This window comes from Ammospiza caudacuta, chromosome 9, assembly GCF_027887145.1.
Source record: "Ammospiza caudacuta isolate bAmmCau1 chromosome 9, bAmmCau1.pri, whole genome shotgun sequence".
NCBI classification, from domain to species: domain Eukaryota; kingdom Metazoa; phylum Chordata; class Aves; order Passeriformes; family Passerellidae; genus Ammospiza; species Ammospiza caudacuta.
The window spans coordinates 22,002,016-22,021,526 of NC_080601.1; the positions used below are offsets into that span (position 1 = coordinate 22,002,016).

Here is a 19,511-nt window from a genome sequence, read left to right on the forward strand (position 1 = left end):
CTCCCATCCATTTTTGGGTGGATCCCATTTTCTCTGAACTGGTCTAATTTCAGTTCCTCCCTTGTTAAAAGTAAACCATGCACAGCCATGCTGAAAACAGTGGCACTAACTTCAGGGTGCCTCCTAATCCAATGCCTTCCATGGAATCAAATGCCTTCTTATGAAACTAAAAAGACAAGTATCCAGTACATGCATCACATACAAATTTGGCGCTGCACATTGCCCATAAGTTTAAGGGTGAGTCTGATTGCAGCAGTTCCATAACATCAAAATAACTCATTTATTAAAAGTACCTGTGCACATCTTCATTATTTGAAAATTATATTAGTCTAAAAGAATAATTCTGTTTTGCAATGGCACCATCCATTTTCAAACCATGAAGATGAGCAATCTAGCAGAAGTATAGAAACATACAGTGATTTTATTCAAAGGCTTAAGGGAGGATGGTTTAGCTGCCTTCCTAAGAGAACAACGCTCAGCAGATTATGCTGCCTTGTGTTTGTCTGCATGTTCCCTGGTTTGCAGCATAGTCCTCCACAAAATAATTAAGACTTTGTTGTGTGATAACAAAAAGTTGACAAACTAGAAGAGAAAGATTGCAAGTGTTCTGACCAGTAAAGAATGCAGCATGATTAGGAAATTAGAAGAGGAAGAAGAACAAGAGGTACCATAAATACTTGACTGGTGCCTGCAATCAACTGTAGGGTGCAAACTGACAGGAAACCAGGGTGGCCTCATCTAGTGCTCAGGGAACAATTTATTAAACAAAGAAGAATTCTGATAGGATTGAATTAAAATTTTTACAGCTTTGCTAACTGTAAGAATTTACCTACCTGTTAAAATTTTGTTTAAATATTTCTTCCAGATATTTTCTTTTTTGAAAGGCAAAAAAAAGGTGACATTTTTATCTCCTGTAATCCATTCTCTAAACTCTCAGTACAATTTATAATTAGGGCATGATTTATAATTTATATGAAAAAAAAGTCTGACATCCCTTCTGGCACAAAGGGAAGGATTTCAGCCACAATTTTCATATACTTATTTGAATATTTATTCAGATTAACTAGATTGCAGTTTAGAAGCTGTTCAGACAAGTAACAGGGACAGTTCATGCACAAAATCCTCCTAATTGGAGGTGCCAGCTGAAGCACAGGAAGGAAGCAAAAGCCCTGGAGATCAGAACTACTGGAGAAGATCGAATAACAGTGATGAGAGCCCAATGTCCCAGCTCTTTGACACGGACACCAGACACCTATTTCAGGATGTCAGGATGACCTGAGAAGACTGTGGATACAACCAGTGCTGACTGATTTGTCTGGGCACTGCTGCAGCAGGGAGATGTCTGCCCAGCCTTGCCAGCTGAGGGACAGGGCACAGTCAAGGGGTACAGGGTCTTAAATTGGCGCTGCCAGGGCCAGCTGTCAGCTGGTACCCCTGCGTGCTGCTCTGTAGGGCTGCTGCCAGCTCAATCAGCCTGAGGATCACTGCACCACAACTTTTTGGACAGTGAAGACCTGACTTGTTGTCCTGTTGGTTTTCAAAAGGAAAATACAAATTACCAGCTTTTCAGACCTGTTCTTCTCTAATATTGGAGCCTCTCCTCTGCAGATTGACAGTCCCACTCACAAAGAGGGACAGAGTGTCCTCTTACACAGACTTGGGAATGGACTGCTTTTCAGATGGCTGCTACTGTCTGCTCCAGAGGAGTGAAACAGCCACGAGACCCCTCTGCAATGGGATCTTCCTGCCTCAAGACCCTTCACAAAATGCTTCCAAAGCAAAGAGGTCATGCTGATCATCAAAATGACATGGATTTCTTTTGGGATGGTAAGAATTATGCCCTTGTCTGATATTGTTTGTCTTAATAAAAGAATACTCCTTTGTTTAATAAAAACTTTTGGTGTCTAATGCAACATTCAGTGGAGCAGAGCTTGAAAGAGGTCCATAAGTTTCATTTGCTCCTCTGTGCGATGTTGTGGAACTATGTGTTGGCACTAACATTTTAGAAGTTAACTTCCTTCACGTAGCAAGAGTATGAAACATTTTGTTGACATAAGTAAAATAGAACATGTAGGTTCTTCATTTGGTTTGGAAAGTATCACTTTGGGGTCAGCAGGCAAATTTTGTCCTTATAAGGGAAAACTTCTATTGAAAACACAGACTATATCTGATGAGCAGCTTTGCTATTTAAAGTGCATTTCTATAGCTAAGGTTAATATACTTTGATCATGTTCCTTTTCCCTTACAAAAGATCAAAACAATATTCTGCATCCTAAGTACAAAGTAATCATCTTAATTTTATAATTACTGTATATTTCATTTTTCACTGTTTACAGTAGATTATTTCATGTGGGAAAATTAATGCCGATGTTCAGAACAAACCATTAGTTTGTATTGGTAACAGTATCTTTACTTTTTAAAGATAAATGATCTGTGAGTCAGCAAAACCTTTGCTGTTTCAAAAGAAATTCCTAATATGTCTAAAGGTACAAGTGATAAAATAAGTGCTTTACGATTTGGAAAGACAGGTCTGTGACTATCTTGCCTGCCGCCATAGCAGAAGTTGCCGACAGTGTGCCCCGGTGGCCAAGAAGGTGCCCTGGTGGCCAGTATCAGGAGCAGTGTGGCCAGCAGGAGCAGGGAGATCACCCTGACCCTGTGCTTGGCACTGCTGAGGCCGCACCCTGAGTGCTGTGTCCAGCTCTGTCCCCTCGGTTTGGGAAGGACATTGAGAAACTGGAGAGCATCCAGAGGAGGGAACGAGGCTGGAGAGGGGCTGGGAACACAAACCCTGAGAGGAACCACTGAGGGACCTGGGGGTGTTCAGCCTGGAGAAAAGGAGACTCAGGGGTGACCTTCTCTAGAACTCCCTGAAAGGTGGTTGTTGTCAGGTGGGCTTGGTCTCTTCCTCCAGGCAAACATTGACAGAACCAGAGGACACAGTCTCAAGCTGTGCCAAGGGAAATATAGGTTGGATATTAGGAGAAAGTTTTTAACTGAAAGTGTGATAAAGTTCTGGAATGGCCTGCCTGGTGGAGTCACCATCCCTGGATGTGTTTAAGAAAAGACTGGATGTGGCACTGGGTGCCATGGTTTAGTTGAGCTGTTAGAGCATGGATGGGACTCCATGATCTTGAAGGTCTCTTCCAACCTAGTGATTATGTGTGATTCTGTGTGAAGTTAGGGGGAAGTTGGTTTTAATGCATGAAAAGAATGAAGAACCCATGATGGAGATGATTAGTAATGGAATTCATATTTGGTGAGAATTTTCCAGCAGAAAGAAAGTAAGGAAAAAGGTGTTTGTAGGAAGAGAGACAGCCCACTCTGGGATGCTGCTAACTCAGCCCCCACTCAACCCAGCTACAGGTATGCAAAAATCCCAGTTTGAACAGAGGACAGAGGTTTAGTGGTGCTGTCTCTAACCTCCCTAGCACCTTCCTTCTTTCCCAGAGCAAATCCCTTACTTTAATTCTTAGGATTAAGAAAAACCAAAGCCCCTCTGCCCACAGTCCCTTTAACCTCTATAAATACCTGGGTAGGTCCTGCTGATGGCAGCACGAAGCTGACCAGAGACTTCTTCAGTCTGGGCTTATCAGTGCTCACCAGGAGACTGCTGCACACTGAGCGTAAGGCCTGCACAGTGCTCCTACTGGTCCCAGTTTTTCTGCCAGAGGATCTCAATTCACACTCCCAAGACTTTCATTTAGCAACAAGTACAAGACAAATAATGCATATGTAATTTTAGCTTTCCATACATGTCGGCAGATGTGTAAATTCCTTTCTTCTCTAATTATAGTTGATAGCACTGATGTCTGGTGACTGTGGGAGTGAAAGATGCTGCTCTATACATTGCTACAAAATTAGCAGAAGGATTAAAAAAACAATCTGCAGATTGTGAGGCAAAACATTTTTAACAATGCAAAGCTCATAAATTTCAACACAGACGTCATCCACCCTCAGAGGTGAAGAAGTCCTGGCTTGCAGACATTTCACAAACTTCATCAGCAGCCAGAAAGTATTGTGGAAATAATTGCTCTTATCACAAGTTGTATCTCCCTTGGATAAGTTAACAGACAGGCTGGTGCTGAGCTTTTCATGTGGAAGCTGCCCCTTCTATAGGTGACTGACACTTGAGCAGGAGGGCAGCGCTGCCTGGAGCATTTCCAGACAAGGCATCAGCAGTGTGAGCAGCACAGCCAGGCATGCAGCCCTCTCTGTCCCTCATGAGCCCTTCCTTTTGACACTTCTTAGCTTACCTTTGTCACAGGAAAGATTCATAATTATCCAAGTGCCAGGGCAGAGCTACTCATAACTTACAAATACTGTGCCACTCAGCCCAGTACTGGTAACCACAGGCAAGTCCATTGACCTTAATGATGACCACCAGAAATATTTTTGCACGCCTGACAGAGCTGGGAAGAATCTCTCACCCAAGCAGTGCCTGTTCTCGTTAGTGCTTTATGCTTCTGCAGTTCTGTCTGTGTGTAGGGACTCCCCTGAGAGCAGTTCCTTTGCTGTATGGAGGTGTAGGGTCCATTGCTGAATAGGAAGGTTCTGCCTTCACCCCCAAAATGTGCCTGTGCTGGGAGCCAGCCCTCCAGCTGAGGCAACAGCATGGGGTGGGTGGCTGAGGGCAGCTGTATGCTGTGGGAACCAGGTATTATCCCAGGGATTCAGTGGAGAGCACACTGTGAGACCCTGTGCTTAGTTCTCAGTGTTTTTCTCACTCTCAGGAAGCAACTGTTTACACCATTATGACATGAAATGTTTTTAAAGCCATATCAGCGCACAAAGGGATCCTTCTGGTTTTGCTGCTATGTGTTCCCTTGGAGACTCCTGGATGGCAACTTCCACAAAAACAAATCGGTCTCTCAATAGAGCATACCTCCCCTTAAAGGCCCTCCTTAACATACTTAAAATAGCCAAACATTTCTGATAACTACGTTCACTAGCTACATGAAGAAGCCAAAAGGACATATTTGATCCATGATGAACTGCTATATTCAGCTGTATAAAAATATCTTCCATTCCTAAGTAATTTCCAGAGCCAGGTCCAATTCCTGCAGCAGGAGGGAATGGGGAGAGCAAAGAGTTTACAGAAAACACAAAAATGCTAGGGATTATATTCTGTACATTGATGGGGGTTTTATCCATAAAAAACACTGGAAAGAGCTGAGGCTTCATAAACTGAGCATGTAGTGAGCAATTTATATAAGGCACTTATTTATACAAAGACACCTAGACTGACCAGTTTAAAGTTCATTTACATATGACCACACTTGTGAGGATGCAGCCACAACTCTGACAGCAACATCTCAACCTTGAAGCATTTCCACTGAATTCCATACCTTATTATAGTGTGAGTAACTTCCCCTGAAACTGGATAATTTACAACAGAGTGTGCGTGTCTGGTTTTAAAAAAATCAGCCCAACACTAACCCTACTTCACCTTCTTTGCCCATCTCAAACACTCACTCGGAACAGATACTGCCTGCAATGACTTTATCCAGTCATTTGCTATTTATGGTATTATGGCATGTGTATGCAATGTTTTAGTGAGTTTTTGTTATTGGAGCATTGTTTTGCACTAAAGAATGAAGATGGCTTTGTTCACAGTGAGTTAATAGCACATCTTAATGACACAGAATAGCATGAGGTACTCAAAGGCAAGTACACATTTAAACAGTTCACTCATGAAATTCTTGTCGAGTTTCAAAAGACACTGACACTTTAGAAAGGCAGAAACCTGCTTTTGTTACAAGAAAGATGAAAGAACTTGGAGTATATAAAGGAAATAATGAGAAGATTCAAAAACATCCCATCCTGTGTGTAGAATCAATATTTGAAAACACTCCATGTTCTAAACCAGCTCTTTGAAAATCATTTCCTCTCCTTACTCGCTCCCAGAAACTGAACTCAGATGTTTCTATTTCTCTTTGAAAGCCTGATAACAACATTTGTAAGAACAGGTCTTCTGAGATTTTCTTTCATATTTCTTTCTGATCTGTAAATACTAAAGAAAATAATTTCTGAGGATATATTGAATATTTTTGATCCTAACCACAGGCAGTACTGCAAGGTATAATAGAAATAGAAATATCAAATCCTGCTCAAAATCTTGGTCAATGTTCATCTCAGTGTTTAAGCTGATTTGCTCTGTGTGGATAAACATTATTTGTGAGACAGAAGGAATATTTGGAGGAATAAACATTGGGAACTGGACAAGAAAGATTAAATAGTTTCAAGATTTAAAAATACTTGGAACATGCAGAATTCTCACTCATCCTTCTGCAAGGCTTGTATTGCTGTAGGGAGGTCACCACTCATGGTGGAACACGGCTGCACAGGGCTTGTCCTCCATTAACAGAGGAGACTTTAAAAGGTCACTGTCCTGAATGCCTTAGAAAGGACCTGTCTGGACTCTCCATTCAGGCCTGCCTAATTTCCACTGCTGAACAATCCTGGCCCACTCAGATTATGCTTGAGACCACTGACACAAGTGTGCCCATCTTGGCAATGTTTTCTGAGTCCATACAGATTGCAGAAAAGCTTTCTCGTTTCATAACTATTCATTTAGGGAATATCCATTCAATTCTATGCCCATTTAAGAGGTGAAATATAAATGGAGGAAAGTCTCCTGAAACCACTCCAGCAACAATGTAGAATTGTGAAGCAGCAACCAAAGCATTCAAGAATAAAAGAAAAATATGTGCAGTAACATCTGTAGAGGTATCAGAGTTCCTTCCTTCCTTTCCAGATAACATGAGAAGCTGGAATTGGTTGTTAGTAAAAGAGAAAATTGATGCAATTCTATTGACAATCTCCTTAGGTATGATAAGGTATATCTATGAATATATTTGTTTTCAAATTCCTGATCCTGCTCTGCCACTCTCCAGAGGCTGGTATTCTCCTTAAAAATCCAGCAATCTGTGATAGTAGAAGAGCCTTGTTATAGCTGTGGTGGCTAAGGAGCTCAAAAGCATGAGGTTTGAGAATAAAAGGAGTTACCCCTCTCTGATTCTGCATCAGGGAAAAGCTGAAGTGATAGTAGAAGGAGTGAATAGTGGGAAAGAAACAGAGGCTTATTGTCAAATTGCTGCATGACTGGGGGAAAAAACAGTGCATGACCATCCTTTCACTGCCAGCACCGCTTCCAAACAGGCAGGAATTGAGTTTTCATTCTTCTGCAGCCGCAGCTGCTCAGCCAAACACATGACTTTGGGCACAAGGTCAGTAATGCTTTGATTTATTTATGATCCAAAACTGGTGAAGCTTCATGGGAGCTGCAAAAGATGGTATGAAATCTGAGCTTGAGGAGTTGCTTTACTATTTGGGAACAAATGTATTTTGTGTGTTGTTTTGCTTGTAGGTAGGTGAAAGTATGGCATTTTCTCACAAGATTCCTTGTAACTAAAGAGATTCAGGCCTGGCTCACCTAGCCTGAATTTAGTAACTCTGGGGTAGCTGAAGAGGTGTGGGAAGATGGCAAGTGAGAGAATCAGAAAGTGGTGAGTTTAAACCAAAAGAAAGGGTGCTAGCTCAGTAAAACAAAGGTCTCTAAATGTCCCTTTTCTACAAAAGGAGCTACACATTTTCAACACACAGATTGTACCAGAATGCAGTGCTAGGAAGTTAGTGTATAAATTGTTGTTCTTTGAGAAGAAAATAACATGCTATTCATATCATTTTGGGGGAAAATCGTTTAAAAATCTTCTTGAATAGGAGAACAATAAATGCAATAGATTTTGGCTGAATCAGTCTGACTGAAAGATGTATCACTGGGACTACAGAAGTTTAGGTGTGGCCTCTGGGTGGTTATACAGTGTAGAGAAGATGCTAATACAAACACTGCATTTTCTTTGAGCCAAGAGTATGTAGGTCTTCACAGACAATGCTCTATGTGTGCCTCTAAGCAGGACAGCTACCTCCAGGGGTTTTTGTTCCTTTTTTGCTGAACAAAACTGGATCCTGGTCCCTGTACTCGGTCTCTACCTAGCATTACATTTAGCAAAGTGTCCTTTTCCTTTATCCATCCTCATCCTATGGAGTGGATAAATTTTGTCATTAAGAAGATTTGTATGAATTTTGCAAATATAAAGAACTGCTTTATTTAGGTTCCTAAGTTTTTAATTAAATGATAAATATTTAATTTTTTTATTTGCAATTGGTTTTAATTTTTTCACTAACTATCCAACAACTTGGTTATCTCCACTTTGAAATCTTCACTGTGACAATGACTGATTTACTTACAAGTTACCCAATAACTCTGTTTCACAGAGGTAACCAGAAATGTTTCCAAATTCACCTACAGTTCAAATGCATGGTATGGGAATGCAAGTGACCTACTTTTCAGACAAATGAGTGAAGTTCATTTCTCCAGAAGCTTTGCTCCTTTTCTTGGATTCATTGATACTTTTGCCTTGATCAAGAGCAGCATCCTTGCCCAAACCTTAGCAGACAGTTCAGATTGCTGCCCAACACCCTCAGACAGGTGTTTGAAGTCAGCTTTGTTCCATTTAATTAACAAGTAGGGAGTACCAGACTGGCTCTATTCATTATTAGACAGCACTTTCCTCATCAGAAAAATACAGAACCTGTCTGGATTGCAAGTGCGGAGGAGGACTACTGACAGATTGATATATTGGATTTTGCAGGGAGAAGATATGGCTGTTTGTTGCTGTGACATATTTGTTTCAGAGAGTTGCTTATGCAGAAGAACTGAGAAGAATGAAGAGAGTTGTGGATCCTGAAGCCTTTATGAGTATTGTAAGTTGATTGATGGAGAGACCTGAGGATAGATGTTATGCATGACTAACAGCAGAGGGGTTTCTAAGTGTTAGAAATAACAGGGTAGATAAGCTGCCTGTATTTAACCTATCCTCTCTAGTCAGTGTATGCTTTTTCTTCTATTCTCTTCTGCCTGCATGTGTAACAGCCCGTCTTCTCTCTGGTAGAAATTAAAGCAAATAGTAAATCTCCAGACCTGTTTTCCTTTTAAATATCAGTTACCAGCTTGCTATTGCTGGCACTGCCTGCCTATCTGAAAGAATGACTATCTGGAATGTCAGCATTTCATCAGCAATGAAGTCTGTAAACAACTAGTGGTGACCAGCAGAGACCAGAAATGGCCAGCTTTTCAGAAAAACACCTCTTGCCAAGAAAGCTTGTGTAGGTCTTTCATTGTTTGTCAAAATCTTGGAGGTTCTGTCCTGCATGGCAAAACACATTGAGTAATTCTCTGAGTACAAGTTATAAAAGCCAATACTCTTTTGTAACAAAACAGATGGAACGTTACAGGACAGAAGTAATATTTACTTCAGAGCTTAAGGTGGGCTATGCTGGTTTCCCTTGAAACTGGGCAAATGCCTGATCTTTTTTTTTCTCCATAATATAGTGAGCTTTTCAGCAGTGCTCACTGCATCTATGCTGTTCAGCAAACCACAGTTGTGAAGCTGTCTGGATTCCTCTGAAGGTAGTTTAAAATAAGCTGCTCCCAGGCTGTGTCAAAATCAGAAGCATTGCACCCACACAGCTCCTCGACTCAGCCACACACCTCATGTCAGCTCATAAAGTCCTCCTATGAGCTTATAGGGATACTTATATCCCCAGAATGTAAGGGCTTGTGATGATTGTATGGCAGGAGTGTAATACAGGTTTTATATGACATATTTTAACCAGGTAGTAAAGCCCTAGACATAACATAAAGAAAAAAGGAAATTTGTTGTTGCTTTAGGGTTACATACATTCAGATGCTTATTGTATGTAGGTTAAATCCCCAGCTGTACCTCCTTTTTAACATTCCTTCATTGTGGCTGTCTTAAAATATTTGAAATGGACTTGGGCAAGCAAATGCATTTGTACCTTCTCTCCTAGAATGAGCTCATTACTTACAAAGGGTACCCCAGTGAGGAGTATGAAGTGGTGACAGAAGATGGTTATACCATTACCATTAACAGAATCCCTTATGGTACTCAGAATCAAGGAAGCACAGGTACAGTTATTTGATATGACACAACACCAATCTAGATAAGGCATATTCTCAAAAGAGACAACTCATATTTTTAAAATATCCACCAAAGCTTGTATACATGAGTGAAATTTTAGCAAAGTGTTCTGGCTGCGCTGAACAACCTGTAAGATCAATAGAATTAATCTCAAGCACCTGTTTATAATAAAAATCCACCATAGTATTAAGCATATACTTCCTAGGAAGAGTTGATGAGTAAAACTTTAAAAAAAATTAAAAATAGGATAAAGGTTGCCTAATCAACCTGTTTTGCAAAAGCTTTTTCCAGCTTCTCATTTTGCTTTGCTTTTGCTTACACCTGGTTAGTATCAGTGTCTGATTCATATTTTGGGTAAAGGAAATCTCTGAAAACAATGCACACCTTCATCTCCCTATCAGTGCTGAGAATCTCAAGCTGATGTGTCTGACTGTACAAACAATGACCAGAGAGTGCCAAGTTATTTTGCTGTGCTGTCAGGCAGATCTTTCCATCAATTCTTTCAGAAGCTTAGAAGTTTTCTCTTACAGAAAGAGGGGTTTTGTTCTTATGATTTGTTGATTCAGGAAAAAATCCCAGTATTGAATATGAGACAATAATGTCTCTGAACAACCAGGAAATGAAAAGATAAAAACAATTATAAACTGTTTTGGTTTTGCTTTATTTTTCAGCTTCAAGGCCTGTTGTGTTTCTCCAGCATGGATTATTGGGAGATGCTCGTAACTGGGTCACAAACTTGCCCAACAACAGCTTGGGCTTCCTGCTAGCTGATGCTGGATTTGATGTTTGGATGGGAAATAGCAGAGGCAATCGCTGGTCAAGAAAACACCAGCAGTATTCCATTGAACAAGATGAATTCTGGGCTTTCAGGTAGACAGAACCACTGAAGGGGATGTCCACAGCCCATCCTTACATATTTATTTCAGATGGCTAAATCAGGGATTTACATATGCTACTTTTTAATAAGCACTGTTTACATTTGCTTTTGCTGAGGTGCCCCTATGAAAGCATGTGAACTGTAATATTAATGGACACAACTTTAATTACTGCTTGATCAGGTTCTTCAAACTAGAGGACAGCAGCAGGATGACTCAGGGGAACCTGCCCAGGCCATCTCCAAGCCATTCCTCAGCCCTAGAGCCAGTTTTAGCAGCTACTCACAAACACTAGTCTGTGTAATACAATACCCTCAAAAAATCTTGAGTAGAATCTTCCATATCCAGTGCCAGAAAAACAAAGAACTTGGAACAATTGAATTATTCACTAAATAAGTCAGACTGTTTCTTTGCTGGCAAGCTATTAATAAAAATGTGAATTCAATTTAATGTCTGGATTTTAATTTATGCATGCCTCTCTTTAAATCTCCTGCCTGCAGTTTTGATGAGATGGCAAAGTTTGATCTTCCAGCAGCAATAAATTTCATTTTGGAGAAAACGGGACAGGAAAAATTGTACTATATTGGCTATTCTCAAGGTACTACCATTGGTAAGTTACACACAAGAGAGGAATTCTTCCAGAAAACAGGTGTAAAATGTGATTTAAGATACTGAATTACTGAATGTACTTGAAGTTTTCATTAACTCTTTCTAGTTGGGAAATACAGTGTTAGTATAAGCAATTTTCAACATGTAGGTGTTTAAAATGTATTATAAAGATAATGAAGCATAATGAATCAAATGCACTGCTGCTGGAAATCTGTCAACTAAGAATTAATCTGGAAAATGTGTGTGGGCTGTGCAAATTGTTTCTATCCAAGATGCAAGGGTGTGCCCAACAGCAGCTGGTCAGTTCACCAAAATAAACAAAACAGGAAGATGAGAGTACAGAAAGAGAAGTTGGCCAGTTTGGACCAGATGTAGGCATGAAAAAGAAAATACAAAATTGGATCGACCAGAAGAAAAATTACTTTTCCTCCCAATAGTGTAAGAAATACATGAATGTACATCAGAAATGTACATCCATTTTTAATCAAGTCTGGAAGAAAGCTGCAAAATATAGAAAGAAATTTCTCTGAATAGGAGAAAACTTGTACAAGCTGGTAACTTATGGAAAGGAGAGATTTCATACAAATCTAGGTTGAACCATAGTCTCTGAACAACTAACAAGGTTACTTATAAATTGAAAGTGCAGAATATATATTAATACTGAAAACAGCCTATTGCAAAAATATGGGGGTTTAACTCCTCTTTTTTTTTTTTTTTTTTCAGCTTTCATTGCATTTTCAACAATGCCAGAGCTGGCTCAAAAAATCAAACTCTTCTTTGCATTGGCACCTGTCACTGCTATTAAGTACGCTAAAGGCCCAGCAACAAAACTCCTCTACCTTCCTGAGAAAATGCTCAGGGTGTGTGATGTCTTGGTTTCCACTGTTTACCCATATACTTGTTTGTTCAGCTCTTAAAATGGATAAATGGAAAGTATGGGGCTTTGTGAAGTCGACTCATTTGCATGTGGGCAGGTTTGCCTTGTGGTGAGAGTTCAGACAGGGCAATAAGAAAAGCTTTCAGTCCAAGGCAGCACAGGGACAGGTCACCCAGAGAGGTACAAAGATGCAGATCCTCAAAGGTTTCCAAGATTCCTCCAGGCAAAGCCACTGATATAAAAGCTTAAACTATGAATTGGAATTAATTTAACATATCTCTTCATTAAAAGTGATGTAACCCAGATTGAGTAATGCTCAAGCAGGCTGATGCAATGGGAAACCAAGTAATTTCTCACTTGTTTGTGGCAACATCATCTGAGAAGTGGAGAAAAGGCGAGTAAGAACCACTGAAATTGATGGAGAAGTGTGCGCATTCCTAAATTGTTGTTACCTTTGTATTTCACAGGGTATGCTGGGCAACAGAGAATTCCTTCCCCAGACTGAGTGTTTAACAAAGATAATAGCCCCTGTCTGCAGCTACCAAGCTTTTGCCAGGCTTTGTAGAAGTGTCTTCTTCAATCTGGGTGGCTGTAACCTGAAAAACATTGATGTGGTACGTACAGCTTTTATCAGCTCTTCTGGGAGTTTAAGCTTATGCTCCTCAAATTCACCCTCTATCCTGTAGTGTGAATCCTGAATTTCTGTGAGTATCACATTGCAGGGAACAGTCCCCGCTACAGGACAGCAGTATCTGCTGATTGACTATCCTTCTCTAGCAGGGAACCACTGCCCTCAGAAGAGCATTTGGCACCAGTTCTGCAGTTCGCAGCTGCTCAGAGCCCCCCAGAATTCTGCAGTCTGCCTCCTGACAGACCTCACCCAGGGCACCATATCCTGGTCCATCCTGTGGCTACTGGTCTCATCAGAGATATTTCACATGCTGGCACACTGAAAAAGAAGAAATGAAAAGTCTGCCAGCTTCATGTTTTCACTTTGCAACACAGAAAGGAACACACATATTCCTCCTTGTCCTTGTTCTCCAAGCCTTGGGCCATCAGGGTAGGAGAGTATTAGGATGTACCTGGGCACCTCATGCTACGTTCAGCTATAGGTCAGATCACCTGGGAGTCAAAATTTTGCTCCAGCATTTTTCAAAAAATGCCTCAGAAAGTGTTCATGGAGGAAGGATCCCACAGCAGCTTGCTAAGAAACCCCTGCAGTACTAGGGCGTGTTTTATTTCAAATATTTGTGCATCCATCAGGAAATTGCATTTTCCTTTGCTGTCCTGTGCAACAGTGATTCTCTCAGAATTCTGAAAAAACCATACAGATTGGGATCTAAAATGCAGGCTTTTTTATAATTCCTTCTCACCTGTAGATTCTTTTAGATTCTTAGTCATCCTCAAAAATGCTCTGGTAAGGGATTGCTCTTTCCATGCTACTCCTAATCTGACATACTGCCACATGTAAAGTAAAACTGAGGGAGTCTCCAATCATGCTACTCCAATTTCTGTTGTTTAATTGATACATGACTCTGCTGCAGCAGTAATACATCTTTTGATGTACATCTGCATAGAAGGGAAGAAGAGAATGCTCACTGAATATTCTCTTTCAGAACCGAATCAACGTGTATATTGCCCAAACCACTGCTGGAACTTCTGTGCAGAACATAATCCACTGGAGTCAGGTATGAACATAGTCTACTGGAGTCGGGTATGAGCAATCCCCTGAAAGATAAAATATCTTTATATGATATCATATCTTATCTTTATAAGATATCATACCTCAGCTCACCTTGAGCTGAGGAGAGAGGTAAGAGATAATCAGCTGTGAAGCCATCGCCAACTTCCTGGAAACACATGCAACTTGTGAATTGCAGCTGAAAACTCAGTTCAGAACACTATTTTTCATTGCTCCTTCTTTTGCCAGCAGCATAGAAATGCCCTGTGTGATACAGGTACATTTGAAGCCAACAGTGAAGTGCTGCATTTGAGTGAAAATATGTAGGCTGGAAGCTGTGTGTGCAGGTGTACACATCACTCTTCTTATTGTGTATCTGGTACCTTGCATAAATGATGTCCACAGTTTGTAGGGAATTTACCTTAAATTAGTCATGTTTCCAATGTGGTGTCAACAAATGAGCAGAATTTTACTATTAAAACCTTGTAGTTTCTTCTCTTGCTTTCAAGGCTGTCAGTGTCTGGAGAGCAGTAGAACCATAAATAATAAATACTTTATTTAGTAGACTGTTTATATCCCTTGCCTACAAGGTACTGCCACAGTACCTCCTCAGCAGCAGTGCTGATGGGAGCTGCCTTTCTGTCTTTGGGCTCACACTCTGAGGATCCAAGGTTTGCTGGCAGCACCACGGGCTCTGGGGCAGCCCTGGAAGCAGCTGTGAGCACACAGAATTTGCAAGAGTGTTTGTGCCCTTTTCAGCAAAGCAAACACACACATATGTCTGAGTGACATCTGCACAAGCACTTATTCAAAATAAAATTATACTTTTGGATGTGAGATTGTGTTAGATAGTAGGTTTGAATAAATTGCTTTTGTAACCATGACCTAGACCTTCTTCTCTAAAGAAAAAGGGTTACAAAAGCAGAGTGGGGGGAGTTCTGCAAATTGATGTAATTCAGCATCTAACCACAGAATACAAGCATAAACATGCAGAAGTAATACTCCCAAGTCTTTGTAGTCCTTACTGTTATTACAACCAAAGGGCTAACAGAATTTCAATACTAAGATTCTGGTGAAGGTGTCTCTCATAGTAGGAGCAACCCATGCTGTAGGTAAAGCCAAGAAGGGGAAGAACTAAAAATAGTAATTTCTGTATTCAAAATAGAGTGGGAAGAGAAAACATAAGATGGAGCCACTCACAGACCTGAGTGTTGGCAACATGACTGCAAGAATAGGACAGGGCAGTAGCACTGAGATGAACTTGCTGACAGCAGCTGTTAACAGCAGTTTTACAAACTTGAACAAATTGCCTGTGAGGACATCCTTGGGTCTGTCTGCAGAAGATGTGAATTTATTTCATTATGACAAAAACATCTGACTCTTCAGTTTTTGACACTTCTAATTAATTTACTATCAGCTCTTTCATAGCCCTTGGAAGAACTTCTGTTGGGGCTTTAGATTGGAGTCAGGGAAAGAACACACAGACTTCCCAAATGATGGTTTTATAACTACCCTTCTCTTGTTCATCCTCTTAGGAGGCCCGCTCAGGGAAGTTCCAAGCTTATGACTGGGGCAGTTCAAAGAAGAACATGGAAAAATACCAACAGGTATGTCTTGGTGAAGCAACCTTGGACAGCACAGAAACACACAGGAAGAGAGCAAGAACGTGGTGGGAGACACATTTTCAGAAAATATTATTGCTTTACAGTTTGGAAGTCAACAGAGAAAGCATGCAAGCACTAGTGGCAATAATACATTTAAAACATTTTAAAAGAAAGAGAGAGAGAGGAAGAGAAAAACTTTCCAATTAAATGATCAATACAAATAAGAGGAAGTAAGGGCAGAAAAAAATAGAAAATCATTTTGAAAACGAAGAGTACACAGAAAATAACAAAAACATCTTGCCTACTAGTGTAACTGAAACAGATGACAACAATAGGAATAGGAAAACTGGAAAACTAACAAGCACCCCTAGATTCTGGCAGCCAGAGACAAAAGGACTTTGTCCTCAAGCAGACCCTGAGGAGCACCTTTTCCATTCAACAGTCTAATCTTATCCTTGACCCTCCTAGCCTTTAGGTCTCCACAGCAGCCTGTCATTACAAGTTACATGTTTTAATGATGAATTGCATGAAACACAGCTTCCTTTGGTTTGCTTTGAATTTGCTTGCTCCTGGAAAGTCACGGGATGCCTTCTAGGTTTTGTGTTTGGGACAATTACTTACAGTGCTCTTTCTTCATACCGTTTGTGGTTGTATAAACCTGTCTCCTGCCCTTGCTCTGGCGTCTCTTCTCCAAACACAGGAGTCCTAAGCTGCTTTCCCTCTCCTCCTACAGAAGCCATTCTTTGATCCTTTTCATCCTGGTCACATGTGGTGTTTTCTCTCTAGCCCCTGTCTCCTGGGACTGAACAGTACTTCAAAAGGACCATGATGGGGGTTTATCCAGAGCCATCCTGACATCTCTGTCTAGTTTCAGATTCCTGCCCTAAGATTCCCACTTGAGAAGGCAAAGACCCAACAATAACTCTTTGTCAGCTCAGGAGGTGTTTTACTTTTGGCTGTGCAATCAGTTGAGTAATCCCTGTGAGCACAGAGAGAAAAGGCAAACAAGGGAACTTCCTTCCTCCTTGATTTAGACACTTCTACTTTGAGCAGTGACAGAAGAAAGCCCCAAATGAATGTTTAAAGTTGCTGTGCTCTCCTGGACACTCATTCCTGTGCTGTTTTCCAGACTATTCCTCCTCTCTACAACATAGAAGAGATGACTGTACCAACTGCGGTATGGACTGGGGGCCGAGACCTGCTGGCAGATCCCAAGGATGCAGCCATTTTACTGTCCAAAATCAAGAAGCTTAGCTATCACAAGAAGATTCCTGAATGGGCACACCTGGATTTCATCTGGGGACTGGATGCACCTTTACATGTGTACAATGAAATTATTGACCTGATGCAGAAGTATCCTTAACCCACAGCCAGGAGCCTGACTCGTTCAACAGCTCTTAGATTCACTAGGTACAGAAACCCCCTTCTGTTGTATCTGGAGTCAGGGAAAGGGTTCCTCCTGCACACTACATGTCACTCCAATGCCTTTTGCATCCTGATAGTGCACCTCATGTTTTCTGGCAACCTTGTGGATCTGTAATACTTTTTCAAATTATACATCTTCAATTCTGCAATAACTATACTTTGCTAACAGAAGACAGGGTTTGCTTCCAGCCTACTCTCCTCTCTAGACTGTAACAGTAATGAAAGCACTTCCTTTCTCTGGATACATTCTGTGATTTCTAGATGTTTTCCATTCTTCACATTATTGCTCAGTTTATTGGGCTGGCAGTTATTTAAAGGCATAGTGTAATCAAAATCTTATTCTAACAGTTCTGGTATTGTATAATTTTATTGTTAAGCAAGATTATTAAACAAAAAAGTGAGTTCATACAAAAAATATCACCTCACTCCTGAAAAAAAGATGGTTTGTCTTTGTCTGAAACAGGAATGCTCCCTGTTTTCATGAGGAAGAGCAAGGGACACAAGGTAGACAAACAGAAGACAGTAGTCAGTACCATGGTTCAAGCATGCACCTGGAAGCTGGAAAACTTGGCTTCAAGACCCACCCTGAAAAAGAGAAATCCTTGCTGATTCAATCTTAATCATTTTGGCAATGGCAGCACTTCCATGGGACCATTTATTTCCAAGTTACACCAGCAGAAACCTCACACATACTGCTGTCTCACATGTGAGCTACGGGCTATCACAGAGCTGACATGATCTAACCTTGGTCAAGGCTCTGAGCAGCCTCTTTGGAGTTTAGATGCTAAAATGAGAAGTACCTGAACATAGTTAGAAGGAATTCATTATCTTCATCCCATGTAAATTTAGAGCACTTTGACCACTACTGGAAAGAGCTGCTTTCAAGGCAGTGCTAAAGAATTATTCATCCTATTAATTTCCTGAGGTAATTATGACTCTACCAATTTTGTTTCAAATAGGTAGTTACTGCACAAAACCACTCAGTTGGAGGGTAACCTCTGTGGTTATTAGGTTACAGCATTATAGGTCACCATTCCTCCAAAACAAAGTTCCATTAGCTGCACTGGGGAAGGGAGCACAGTGCATTTAGGGGTTTCCTTTCAGCCTGACGCCCTCATTCTCCTTTTCAATGACATGTTAATGTGGGCCAGGGCTGGGATCCTAGCCAGCACAGTGCAGCTGTTGCACTGGGACAGTTCACTGGTGACACTGTAGGACCAAAGGACCAATGTCTCACTCTGAGTAATGGTTCATTGGCCAAACAAATTAACCATGGCTGTTACCACTTCTGCACCTTTCCCTTCCAAGAGAAACAACAGGCCTTTTTCATCTCCTGAGCCCGCTGCTGAAGGCTGTCCTGTTTCCTTCTGTTTCACAAATGTAACCAGAGCTTGATCCAAACAAAACAGTGCCCATCAAGAAAAGGACATTCCTTCCATCAGATACAAATTCCTGGAGACAAATGCCCTTCAGAGAGTCAATCTTTCAACTAACTCACTGCTTGTAGGGAAAATGTATGAGGACATGAGACCTGCTTTATAAGTTTTCAATCCTTTCCTTGCTAAATGCAACAGCATCATACCTGAGAGTGACAGAGCATTCCATAAAGTCCCCTAGAAAGGAATTTGCAATTGTATGGCTATCTTGCAACCTGGGACACCATAGAGGAATTTTCTGGAAAATCAGGAAAGGCAGGCTGAGCAAACAGCATTGGACACATTATGGGGACTGTTGATCCCACCCTGGGACACGAGAAGGGATGAGACATCATGTTGCAGAAGTCCTTCTGAGTGATCAGTTTATGGTTTGATGATAGTTATTGTCACTTACAGACATCAGAGAAGTCAAGTTATAGTGCTTTTCACTGAGAAATTATCAAACTACCTTTCCCACTATCCCAAACAATGTTCTTTACTTTGTATGTAAAACAGAGCTGTTACTGCGGTGGCATCCTGTTGTTTTACTCATTTCCTTCCCCCCAGTACACGAAGGCATCATACTATGCAATGATGTTCCCAAGAACACATTCCTCTTATCTGGTGCTCTTCTAAATGCTCATCAGTCCATGATGAAACTCAAGTTCTCCTGAAGACACTTGTGAGTTAATTGGCTGAACAGGTTGATCCTCATCTAGGAGGACTGTACTTAGTTTACAGCCCAGCTGCCCAAGGACACGGAACAAGTCCTTGGAACAAGTCCTTCAACCCATGGTCATCAGCCAATCTCAGTGAGGACTGAGCCCTCAGGCTGGCTACAGCTAATTGGGCCGTTAAGCAAAGATCTCCAGATACCATGTTTTCAGAGGTGATGAAAATAGCTTGGGATAAACAAGAACCCTTGTTCATTCCCTCACTGGGAAAAAGGTTACATGTGCTCAAGCCTTCTTTGTCACTGGAGTGTAATTAATGCAGAATAAGGTGGGTTTCATTAGTTGTA

At 41.0% G+C, this 19,511-nt stretch overlaps 1 protein-coding gene across 1 annotated transcript; it reads left to right on the top strand.

Annotated features, from left to right (window-relative positions):
* The first annotated feature begins 6,992 nt into the window (after positions 1-6,992).
* On the top strand, positions 6,993-18,818 carry LOC131561014 (lipase member M-like). Its single transcript, XM_058810040.1, has 10 exons — positions 6,993-7,229; positions 8,655-8,766; positions 9,874-9,991; positions 10,676-10,874; positions 11,380-11,489; positions 12,212-12,348; positions 12,833-12,979; positions 13,982-14,053; positions 15,582-15,653; positions 16,780-18,818. Exons 1-10 carry the CDS (start codon positions 7,213-7,215, stop codon positions 17,011-17,013), a joined length of 1,218 nt encoding a protein of 405 aa, XP_058666023.1. The 5' UTR covers positions 6,993-7,212; the 3' UTR covers positions 17,014-18,818.
* The last annotated feature ends 693 nt before the right edge of the window (positions 18,819-19,511 follow it).

Excerpts from the sequence above, each read along its gene's own strand:
- LOC131561014 (XM_058810040.1), top strand. Across the intron at positions 12,980-13,981 it reads ACCTGAAAAACATTGATGTG|AACCGAATCAACGTGTATAT; the intron begins GTACGTACAGCT and ends ATTCTCTTTCAG. Across the intron at positions 15,654-16,779 it reads ACATGGAAAAATACCAACAG|ACTATTCCTCCTCTCTACAA; the intron begins GTATGTCTTGGT and ends GCTGTTTTCCAG.